This window comes from Saimiri boliviensis, chromosome 19 (genome assembly GCF_048565385.1).
Source record: "Saimiri boliviensis isolate mSaiBol1 chromosome 19, mSaiBol1.pri, whole genome shotgun sequence".
In the NCBI taxonomy this organism is placed as follows: domain Eukaryota; kingdom Metazoa; phylum Chordata; class Mammalia; order Primates; family Cebidae; genus Saimiri; species Saimiri boliviensis.
In genome coordinates this window covers 32876439-32888490 of record NC_133467.1, presented here as the reverse complement: position 1 = coordinate 32888490, position 12052 = coordinate 32876439, and the positions used below count along the sequence as shown (strand labels likewise).

Genomic DNA, 12052 nt, shown 5'->3' with positions numbered 1-12052 from the left:
GCAAACACAAGTTTCAGTAGCCAAATCAACCAAGCAGAAGAAAGGATATCAGAGATTGAAGATCAACTCAATGAAATAAAATGAGAAGGCAAGTTTAGAGAAAAAAATAGTGAAAAGAAATGAACGAATATGGGATTCTGTGAAAAGAACTAATCTACACCTGATCAATGTACCAGAAGAAGACGGAGAGAATGAATCCAAGCTGGAAAACACTCTTCAGGATATTATCCATGAGAACTTCCCAACCTAGCAAGGCAGGCCAACATTCAAGTTCAGGAAATACAGAGAACACCACAAAGATATTCCTCAAGTAGAGAAACCGCAAGGCACAGATTCACCAGGGTTGAAATGAAGGAAAAAATGCTAAGGGCAGCCAGAAATAAAGGTCGGGTTACACACAAAGGGAAGCCCATAAGACTCACATTGGATCTCTCAGCAGAAACCCTACAAGCCAAAAGAGAGTGGGGGCCAATATTCAACATTCTTAAAAAAAGGACCTTGCAACCTAGAATTTCATATCCAGCCAAACTAAGCTTCATAAAATCCTTTAGGAACAAGCAATTGCTGAGAGATTACATCACCATCAGGCCTGCCTTACAAGAGCTCCTGAAAGAAGCACTAAACACAGAAAGGAAAAACCAGTACCAGCCACTCCAAAAACATACCAAATGGTAAAGACCATAGACACAATGAAGAAATTATGCCAACTAAAGGGCAAAACAACTAACCAGTAATAAAATGGCAGGATCAAATTCACACATAACAATATTAACATTAAATGTAAATGGACTAAATGCCCCAATAAAAAGACACAGCCTGGCAAATTGAATGAAAAGCCAAGAACCATTGGTGTGCTGTATTCAGGAAACCCATCTCATGTGCAAGGACACACATAGGCTCAAAATAAAGGAATGGGAGAAGATTAAGTAAATGGAGAGCAAAAAAAAAAAAAAAAAAAAAAAAAAAAAAAAAGCGCCGAGGTGGCAATCCTAGTCTCTGATAAAATGGACTTTAAACCAATAAAAATCAAAAGAGACAAAGAAGGGCATTATATAATGGTAAAAGGATCAGTACAACAAGAGAAGCTAATGATCTTAAGCATATACGCACCCAATACAGGAGCACCTAGATACATAATGCAAGTCCTTAATGACCTACGAAGAGACTTAGACTTCCACACAATAATGGTGGGAGACTAACACTCCACTGTCAGTATTAGACAGATCAACGAGATAGAAAATCAACAAGGAAATCCAGGACTTGAATGCAGATCTGGACCAAGTGTACTTAATAGACATTTACAGAACGCTTAACCCCAAATCCACAGAATATACATTCTTCTCAGCACCACATCACAATTACTCTAAAATCGACCAAATAATTGGAAGTCAATCACTCCTCAGCAAATGCAAAAGAACGGAAATCATAACAGTCTCTCAGACCACAGTGCAATCAAATTAGAACTCAGGATTAAAAAACTAACTCAAAATGGCACAACTTCATGGAAAATGAACAACTGGCTCCTGAATATAGACTGGATAAATAATGAAATGAAGGCAGAAATAAAGATGTTCTTCAAAACCAATGAGAATGAAGACACAACATACCAGATCCTATAGAACATATTTAAAGCAGTGTCTAGAGGGAAATTTATAGCAATAAATGCCCACATGAGAAACAGGGAAAGATCTAAAATCAACACCCTATTGTCAAAATTAAAAGAGCTAGAGGAGCGAGATTTAAAAAACTCAAAAGCTAGCAGAAGACAAGAAATAACTAAGATCAGAGCAGAACTGAAGGAGATAGAGACACACAAAACCCTTCAAAAAATCAACAAATCCAGGAGTTGGTTTTTTGAAAAGATCAACAAAATAGCCTGCTAGCCAGACTAATAAAAAAGAAAGAGAAGAATCAAATAGATGCAATCAAAAACTATAAAGGGGACATCTCCACCAATTCCACAGAAATACAAACTACCGTCAGAGATTACTACAAAGAATTCTAGGCACACAAAACAGTAAACGTGGAAAGAATGGATAAATTCCTGGACACTTGCATTCTCCCAAGACTAAAACATGAAGAAGCTGAATCCCTGAATAGACCAGTAACAAGGGCTGAAGTTGAGGCATCAATTAGTAGCCTACCAACTAAAAAAAGCCCAGGTCCAGACGGGTTTACAGCCGAATTCTACCAGACTTACAAAGAGGAGCTGGTACCATTCATTCTGAAACCATTCAAAATAATACAAAAAGAGGGAATCCTCCCCAACTCATTTTATGAACTGCCATTCAGAATTGCTACAAAGAGAATAAAATACCTAGGAATACAACTATCAAAGGATGTAAAGGACCTCTTCAAGGAGAACTACAAACCACTGCTCAAGGAAATAAGAGAGGACACAAACAGATGGAAAAACATCCCATGCTCATAGTTGGGAAGAATCAACATAGTGAAAATGGCCATACTGTCCAAAGTAATTTATAGATTCAATGCTATCCCCATCACACTAACAATGACCTTCTTCACAGAACTGGAAAAAAAACACTTCAAACTTCATATGGAACCAAAAGAGAGCCCTCATAGCCAAAACAATCCTAAGCAAAAAGAACAAAGCCAGAGGCATCACACTGCCTGACTTCAAACTATACTACAAGGCCACAGTAATCAAAAGAGCATAGTACTGGTAGAAAACAGAGACATAGACAGATGGAACAGAATAGAGGCCTCAGAAGCAACACCACACATCTACAATCATCTGATCTTTGACAAACCTGAGAAAAACAAGCAATGAGGAAAGGATTCCCTGTTCAATAAATGGTGTTGGGAAAACTGGCTAGCCATGTGCAGAAAGCAGAAACTGGACCCCTTCCTGACACCTCACACTAAAATTAACTCCAGATGGATTAAAGATTTAAACATAAGACCTAACACCATAAAAACCCTAGAAGAAAACCTAGGGCAAAACCATTCAGGACATAGGCACAGGCAAGGGCTTCATGACTAAAACACCAAAAGCAATGGCAACAAAAGCCAAAATAGACAAATGGGATCTAATTAAAGTCCAGAACTCTGTACAGCAAAGGAAACAATCATTAGAGTGAACCAGCAACCAAAAGAACGGGAAAAAATTTTTGCAATCTACCCACCTGACAAAGGACTAATACCCAGAATCTAGAAAGAACTAAAACAGATTTACAAGAAAAAAACAAGCAAACCCATTCAAAAGTGGGCAAAGGATATGAACAGACACTTTACAAAAGAAGACATACATGAGGCCAACAAACATATGAAAAAATGCTCATCATCACTGGTCATTAGAGAAATGTAAATCAAAACCATATTGAGATGCCATCTCATGCCAGTTAGAATGGCGATCATTAAAAAATCTAGAGACAACAGATGCTGGAGAGAATGTGGAGAAATAGGAACACTTTTACACTGTTGGTGGGAGTGTTAATTAGTTCAACCATTGTAGAAGACAGTGTGATGCTTCCTCAAGGACCTAGAAATAGAAATTCCATTTGACCCAGCAATTGCATTACTGGGTATATACCCAAAGAATTATAAATTGTTCTATTATAAAGACACATGCACATGTATGTTCACCACAGCACTGTTTACAATAGCAAAGACCTGGAACCAACCCAAATGTCCATCATTTATAGACTGGATAAAAAAAATGTGGCACATATACACCATGGAATACTACGCAACCACAAAAAACAATGAGTTCGTGTCCTTCGTAGGGATGTGGATGAATCTAGGAACCATCATTCTCAGCAAACTGACGCAAGAACAGAAAACCAAACACCATATGTTATCACTCATAGGTGGGTGTTGAACAATTAGAACCCATGAACACAGGGAGGGAAGCATCACACACTGCAGTCAGTGGCAGGGGGGCGCTAAGGGAGGGACAGTGGGTGTAGGGAAGATGGCGAGGGATAATGAGGGGAGAAATACCAGATACAGGAGATGGAGGGGATGGAGGCAGCAAACCACCTTGCCATGTGTGTACCTATGCAACAATCCTGCATGAGCTGCACATGTACCCCAGAACCCAAATTACAATTTTTTTTTTAAATGGCGATATTTAAAAATCTGGAGACAACAGAAGTTGGAGAGGATGTGGAGAAACAGGAAAACTTTTACATTGTTGGTGGGAGTGTAAATTAGTTCAACCAATGTGGAAGACAGTGTGGCAATTCCTCAAGGAACTAGAAATAGAAATTCCATTTGACCCAGCAATCCCATTACTGGGTATACAGCCAAAGGATTATAAATTGTTCTATTATAAAGACACATGCAAACATATGTCCATTTCAGCACTGTTTACAATAGCAAAGACCTGAAACCAACCCAAATGTCCATCGTTGATAGACTGGACAAGGAAAATGTGGCACATATATATCATTTTTTATCAGCCATAAAAAATGATGAGCTCATGTCCTTTGCAGGGACATGGATGAATCTGGAAACCACCATTCTCAGCAAACAGCCACAAGAACAGAATCACACACAGGGGTCTCTTTGGGGGGACTAGGGGAGGGAAAGTGGGGGATAGGGAGGTTGGGGAGGGATAACATGGGGAGAAATGCCAGATATAGGTGACAGGGGGATGGATACAGCAAACCACATTGCCATTTATGTACCTATGCAACAGTTCTGCATGTTCTGCACATGTACCCCAGAATCTAAAGTACAATTATATACATATATGAAAGCCTGTTTGTGTCCCCGTACATTTTTTTAACCTAATGGATAGAGACAAAAGCATAAAACATTGAGAATAAAGAAAAAATGGCTTTCTTGAATTCCCAAAATCTCATAGCAAGCCATGACTGGAGCTAATCAACATCACTAGATTTTCATTTAAGATCCTACCGAGCCTCATAGCATGACAGAAACATTATTTATAGACTCATTCTGAAAAGTCTGAAAAACAAAGAAACAGTAAACTATGAAATTACACTCACTTATAGGTTGTACTAAACTCCTTTAGAGTCTCTTCACTCACACCTATGGTGTCCCTGAAAGAAAAAAAAACAACACAAATTTACCCTGTATATAAAACACAGAGTAGCAGAACCAAGCCATGAGAGAGGAAGAGAGAGGAATTTTAATGGACAATTTGCTAATTGAATCATCTAGTTCAGGAGTTGGCAAACTATAGTCCATGGGCCAAATCTAGCTGCCACCTGGTTTTGTACTGTCCAGGAGCCAAGAGTAGTTTTGCATTTTCATATGGTTGAAGACAATCAAAAGAAGAAAATTTTTTGAAACATGAAAATTATATCAAATTTAAATTTCAATGTCCATAAATAAAGTTTTATTGGAACATGGCCATGGTCACTCACTTATCATGGCTGCTTTTTTCAGTACAACAGCAGAGTCGAAGATTTACAGCAGAAAATATACATGCTTCACAAAGTATAAATTATGTCTTATCAGGCCATTCACAGAAAAAGTTTGCCAATTCTAATCTAGATAAAAATGTTGTCAAAAAGCTACTGAGACCTAGAGCTGCTTAGATATAATGAATTTATTTAGAAAATAATGAGTTTCTACCCCTCTGCTCTATTTGGCCACATTTCAAATGTTTCTTTTATTACAGACATTATAGTCTAGATAAAATTCTACGAAAGGAAATGGTTTCCTAAGGGATCACAATTGAGAGTCTAATTAAAGTGTCACATAAGAGATCACATAAGATGGTGAAGGGACTCTGAGAAACTGCGTATGAATGTCAGTTGTTGTCCAAAGGAGTGAGGAGTAGGCTCAGGTGGATGGAGAGCACTAACTTTTTTTTCATGATGGATTTCAGTATAAAGAGAAATAGTCATTCCGTGGGGCGGTAAAGACACAGACTGTTGGCTCTCTGAAGCAGCTTTTTTACCTGATGCACCAAAGTCTAGCTCTTAATTAAGGTCCTGAAGCTAACACCATCTGCACCCCTCCCTTCCCTGGCCCCATGCCCTCAATACTTGGCCTGGATCTGTTGCTCCAGGTTGTGTTGCATCCGCGACCCCAGCTGGTAGAGCTGGTCCCACTGCTGGGCCAATCCAATGGTGCTGTATTTGATATCCAGGATCAGAGCGTCTTCCAAGCTGTCCCCCAGGTCCTCGATCTTGGTTAGTTGACGCTTCATTGCCTGGATCTCCTTCTGTTTTCTCTGGAAAAATGACAGAGAAGAGAGGCAGTCGGTTGCCCAGGTTACCAGCTCAAAACCTAAAGGTGGAAGAGGAGATAACAGGCTGATTTTATTTTCAGGGATCTTCTTGTTCTCTGAAAAAAATGAACTGCTCAGGAAAACCACTTCACTTCTGTAGTCCTCATTTATAAAATAATGGGAAGTTTAGGTGAATAATACTTGCCATTCTGGTATTCTGCAATATATAAATCTAAGTAGTTATATACACACACACTCACACACACATACATCGATATCTATATCCTATGTATGTATGTATGCATCCATCTATCTATCTATCTATCTATCTATCATCTATCAAGAGAGCCAATAAACAAGAATAGAATTTCCAAGGCCCATGCGTCATCATCGGCTCCCAGTGCTCTGCCCTGGGACTTATCTGCAACACTGATTGTGGCTAAGCTTTCAGGCTCACTTAAGCTCATCAGTGTTGTTCACTCCTGAGCTGCCTTCATCAACTTGGGATAACGTTCATGGGCTGCTCCTGCCATCGACTCATGTTATGTGCCAAATTTCTGCATCTTACTCATGCTTGTTCAATGAGGGAACACTACTCCCCACAGAGGGCAGGTGTGAATTGATTCTGATGCTTGTGGAGCACAGTGAAAAAAATCTGGGATACGACAAAGATTGTAACCCTTCAAAGGTCCAATTTGCCTGATACCTTTTTTAAAAAGTTTTAATTATATATAATAGATGTACACATTTCAGGGTATACATGACAATTTAATATGTTCACATAATTTGTAAAGATTACATCAGTATACATTGGATGTCTATTGCCTTAAGTATCTATCTTTTCTTTATGCTAGAAACAAATTATTTTCTTCTATTTTGAAATACACAAGATATTACTGTAAACTATAGTCACCCTACTGATCTATCAAATACTAGTCTCATTTATTCTATCAAACTGTGTATTGATACCCAATAATCAACGTCTCTTTATTCCCCTTTCTCCCCCTACTCTTCCTATCCTCTAGTAACCTCCAATGTACTCTCTGTCTTTATGAGATCCATTTTTTTAGCTCCCACTTATGAGTGAAAACATACAATATTTGTCTTACTGTGCTTGGCTTCCTTCACTTAACATAATGACACTCATTTCCATCTGCGTTGCTGCAAATGTCAGAATTTTATTTTTTTAATGGATAAATAATATTCCATTGTGTACACTGTGTTTTCTTTAACAGTTAATCCATTGATGGGCATTTAGGTTGATTTCATATTTTGGCTGTTGTAAACAGTGCTGTTATAAACATTGGAGTGCAGGTATTTCTCTGATATGTTCATTTCCTTTCTTTTAGATATATACCCAGTAATGGGACTCATGAATCATATGGTATTTCTCTTTTCAGTTTTTTTTTTTCCTTTGAGATGGAGTCTTGCTCTGTCACCAGGCTGGAGTGCAGTGGCAAGATCTCGACTCACTGCAACCTCCACCTTCTGTGTTCAAGCGATCCTCCTGCCTCAGCCTCCCAAGTAGCTGGAACTACAGTGTGCATCACCATACCCAGCTAATTTTTGTATTTTTCATAGGCATGGGGTTTCACCATGCTGGTCAAGATGGTCTTGATATCTGTACCTCATATTCTGCCCACCTCAGCCTCCCAAAGTTCAGGGATTACAGGTGCCCAGCCTCTCTTTTTAGTTTTTTGAGGAATTTCCATACTGTTTTCTATAGTGGCTATACTATTTCTACTTTCTCTACATCCTCACCAGTATCCCTTATTCCTTGTCTTTTTGATAAAAGCCACTTTAACTCAGGTGAGATGACAGTCAAAACTACCTGACATCTTGCTCTTTAGCATTTCATTTTTTTTTGTTAGAAAATAATTAGATGTAATTACTTGATTTTTTTTTTCTCCTGGAAGAACAATAGCAAAAGAAAAAAATATTGAGAAACACTGTTCTAACCCATTACTTCACTCAGTTGTCAAGATACGACTACACTCAACTGTCATCCTACTACATCATATAAAAACAGAAATTTGCCAGTGTTAGGCGCTTTTCCATTTGCTCTTCTCCTTCATCATTATGTTCCAAATCCTTTCTAGTCACAAAACGTGAACCTGTCCTCCCACTGTTTCCGAAGCCTCTCCCACTCTGGGCAACTCAGAGTCTTCCATAAAATTATTTCTTTAAGGCAAACAATGACTCCACAACGGATATTAGCTCTAGTGTGTAGATTCAGAAATGGAGTCTCAGATATTTAAGTAGAATGAGGTTTATATTCACAATGTGGTAGCCTATGGTTAAAATGCAAATTAATGATACAATCAGAACCACAGCCTTAGCTTTCTGACATTAGGTGATATGTACCTAAAAGTATTACCTGGGCTGCCCTTAACTGACTATTTTTGCATTCTTTATAATTTTAGCAGTATCTTCAGCTAATGAAAACACAATACTTACTTTATTTGCTTCCAGCTGGGATTCCAGAGTTCCTGTTTCTTTGAGCAATGATCTAGTTAAGAACCAAAGGAAAACATGATGCATCACATCACAGGTCAATATTTCATACATGCATACCAACTCAAATCCCCTCTGCTTCAGCTTCTCCAAGGTTATGTGGCTTCCACGAAGCAACGTTTTAGAGAGCCAAATGTTCACAACCTTGCCAGACTGACAAGAAGGGAAGACTTTCCCAAGTTCTCTGACTAGGAGAAGGGATTTACGTATCCCTCTTAATTATTCTTTGTAAACACACACTTAAGCAATGTAGGCAAGATTCCATCTACTGAAGTGTAAGGGCAGAATAAAATATAATGAGCTTTTCTTTTTCACTCTACATTTTTATTTACATACTACCAGATTACAATGGAATGAAAATGTCTCAGCACTAAGTCCTTCTTAATGAATTCTTACAGAAAAATATAATAAAACAAACATGATAACATAAAATACTGACCCATCCAGAAAGTAAGCCCTGGACGTGGAGGTCCGGAACAGGAATCACATGAGAGAAAAGGGAGATGATATGTTAAAATTGGTTACTTTAATGATCTCATTTCCTCAGATTTATGAAACATTTTAAATCTTTTGTAGCCACAAAGCACAAACCTGACCACTCACTAGTTCCAAAGACTTCCTGGACTCTGAGATCAGATTTTCCCATAAATTTGCCTTTATTACTTTATTCTTGCTTCAGGACAAAGAGCACCAAAAATGCTTGGTGTTGGACACACACAGCCAGGATGTGATAAAGTCACCAAGCAAAGAGGAAGAGGAGGGTGTTCTGTGCCTTCTCTGCCTTCTGTCAGATGGCTTAGACATGGTACATGATTTCTTTTTGTTCATTTATCCTTGTCAGTGACAAGGTAGGAAAGTATATATCATAAATTGTCTAAATCACTACATTAACTCTCAGCACACCACAGTTTTGACCCACCCACAGGATACTATCTACCAACTGTGACCATGTATTCTAACATATTACATCTTCTAAGTCTCCTTTTTCTAGGTCATTTACCCCAGATGATGTGACATGTGTTATCTTCAGGTACAGAAGAATTTGTTATTAATAAGCACAATTAACATATATTATCTCACTTGATTCTCATTACAATTTTAGTAGGTACATAACAGAATAGCTTCATATGAGGTATTCATAGAAGGTTCTGCTTTTGGTTGTGGTAGTAAATACATATGTGACCTTGAGCAAGTACATTTATCCGCTTGAACTTTCCACACTTGGAAACAGAGCTAATAAGATCTGCTTTGTAGGCTTTTCAAGGTTGCCCTGACAGTTAGGTGAGGTAATGGATATGGAAGTACTCTGTAAAGTGCAATGTGGCATGCAGATATAATAAATTGTTATTATTTTGGACTGAAATTACAAGCAACAGAAAGAAAGTTGAGACTATCAAGGAGAGAATACAGAAATGTACATAATGAGCATCAGGATGAAATTGTCATTTCTTGGTTTTCCAGGGATTGATTCAGAAAACAGTCAACTCCAAATATAAAGCATAGGCAAGATACAGTGATTTGAGGGCAGAATACACACTGTAGGAATATCTCCTCTTCCCTTCAAATGCGTATTTTATCCCTATGGTAAATGGTGTGTAGCGTAGGGGTGATGGTTTGGGATGTAGCATAGCTCACCTGGTTTCCAGGATCCATTGAAGGAAGGCACTAGCATTCTGTTCAAACTCCTGACACATCTCAAAGTTCTTGACCTGTCTTGCCTCTTCCTTTTGCAGCTCCTGCTCCCGTTCCTAAGACACCAAATCACAGACAACGTGACTGACACTGAAGGCCTTTCTTTGCCAGTAGAGAACTTGCTGGTAATCTCAGCTGCATATCTTCCCTCTCTCAAGTCTAACCTAGCTTCCACAGGTGTGTGCCTATGTGCTCATATTCCATGCAGTCCACCTCTCTCACCTCTAAAATGTAAAGATAGCTTATGTACTTCCCAAGAGTACTTGCAGCATTCTCTAAGACCAAGCTCTGTAACAAGTAACTTAGTAATAAAGGCAAATCTCCCTTCTTTATAATTTTTTTTGGTGAAATTTAATGTAAATGAACATAAAAGCAGCCTTAGGGCTTGCTACCCTTAGAAATGATAGTTGTCATCTAAAAATGGTGACACTATAGTCTTTTATTATGCTTTTTTATGTTTTATAGTTTCAGTGATGAGCATTATTATACACAGACAAAAATTAAAAATACATAGCAAGGCACTTTTGGAGGTATATATAAAAAAGAAAATACCTTGAATGGGGGGGGGGATATGTAGACTCTGAATACCTGCACAAACCTCATGAACTTTTCACAGCTCATCATTAGAACCATGTCTCGGGGCTTCTGTTTGCTTCTCAAAATTATTGTTCAACACTCAGAAGCAGGAAACTGTTCAAATTATGGGGCATAGCGTATACCTATTGTGAACATATTTTTCAATTTTTCTTAGTCATGTTTTATGACTACTGTCCCAGTATAATTATTAATAGTGCTCCTTCTATCTCATAAGTCTCTTAACTTGGATAATAAAGTGTTTATGTTCACTGTAGCCAAAGGAAGTTTCTTCCATGTTCCAGGTTACCTCAATGATGTCAGATAGGTGCTTCCAGATCCTCTCCAGCACCTCCACGGTTAACCAGGTATAAGGGCTAGAAGGCACACCTAAGGCCTTAATCTGGTGGTCTAGCTCCAGCAAATATTTAAAGTCTGCTTGAGCCCCAGCCAAGGAGGCCAAGAAATCCTCGTGATCTTTCTGCAGCTGCCGAATTTCATTCAGAGAGACACAGTGCACAGGCTCTGACAAGTTTTCTTCCGCCTTTTCACACCAGTTGTTGAAAGCTGAAGCCTTATGTGCAAATTCCATGAACAGCTCCTCAGCCTGCAGAGAGAGAGTAAAAAGATACTACCATCTTTCCTGATAGAGCCTCTCAGCAGAAGAGAAGATTGAGGATAAACATAATGCCTGTCTTTAAATATCTGCAGGGCCAGGAATCTAAAAGGGCAGAACTAATACCAACAGGGTCTATGTACTTTGATGGGTGAACATGTGAGTTAGAGCTACAAGCCCTGGTTCTGGCATTTCTCATCGTGTGAAATTGTTTAAATCTTCCATCATGTACAAATGAGGGGGTCGAATGATTTCTAAAGTTATTTCCGTTTTAAAATTCCAAAAGTGGCAAAGTCAGTTTTCAACTATCTGGTTTCTTATTCTAAAGTCTATGCTCCAATTCTACCTGGCAGGTAGTAAACATAAAAAAAAAATGCATTGGATGAATGGATGAAATAATAATTGAATAAATAAACCAAGAAAATCTGTTGTCTCCTTTATGTACTTTATCTTTCCATCTGACAAGCTTCTGTAGACCACACCCAGCT

At 38.5% G+C, this 12052-nt stretch overlaps 1 protein-coding gene across 5 annotated transcripts in view; it reads right to left on the bottom strand.

Moving 5' to 3' along the window:
* The window catches only part of SPTA1 (spectrin alpha, erythrocytic 1), a 191191-nt gene that overhangs the window by 19191 nt on the left and 159948 nt on the right, over positions 1-12052 (bottom strand). For all 5 annotated transcript variants that reach the window (XR_012515066.1, XM_074389996.1, XM_074389997.1 and 2 more), the window contains 6 exons: positions 11259-11555; positions 10319-10431; positions 9123-9140; positions 8627-8678; positions 5985-6172; positions 4977-5030 (listed from right to left, as the gene is read on the bottom strand). Coding sequence is in view for 4 of the 5 variants with exons in the window: in XM_074389996.1 (XP_074246097.1) it covers positions 4977-5030; positions 5985-6172; positions 8627-8678; positions 9123-9140; positions 10319-10431; positions 11259-11555 (722 nt within the window). In the remaining variant the exon portion in view is untranslated. The remainder of the gene's footprint in view (positions 1-4976; positions 5031-5984; positions 6173-8626; positions 8679-9122; positions 9141-10318; positions 10432-11258; positions 11556-12052) is intronic.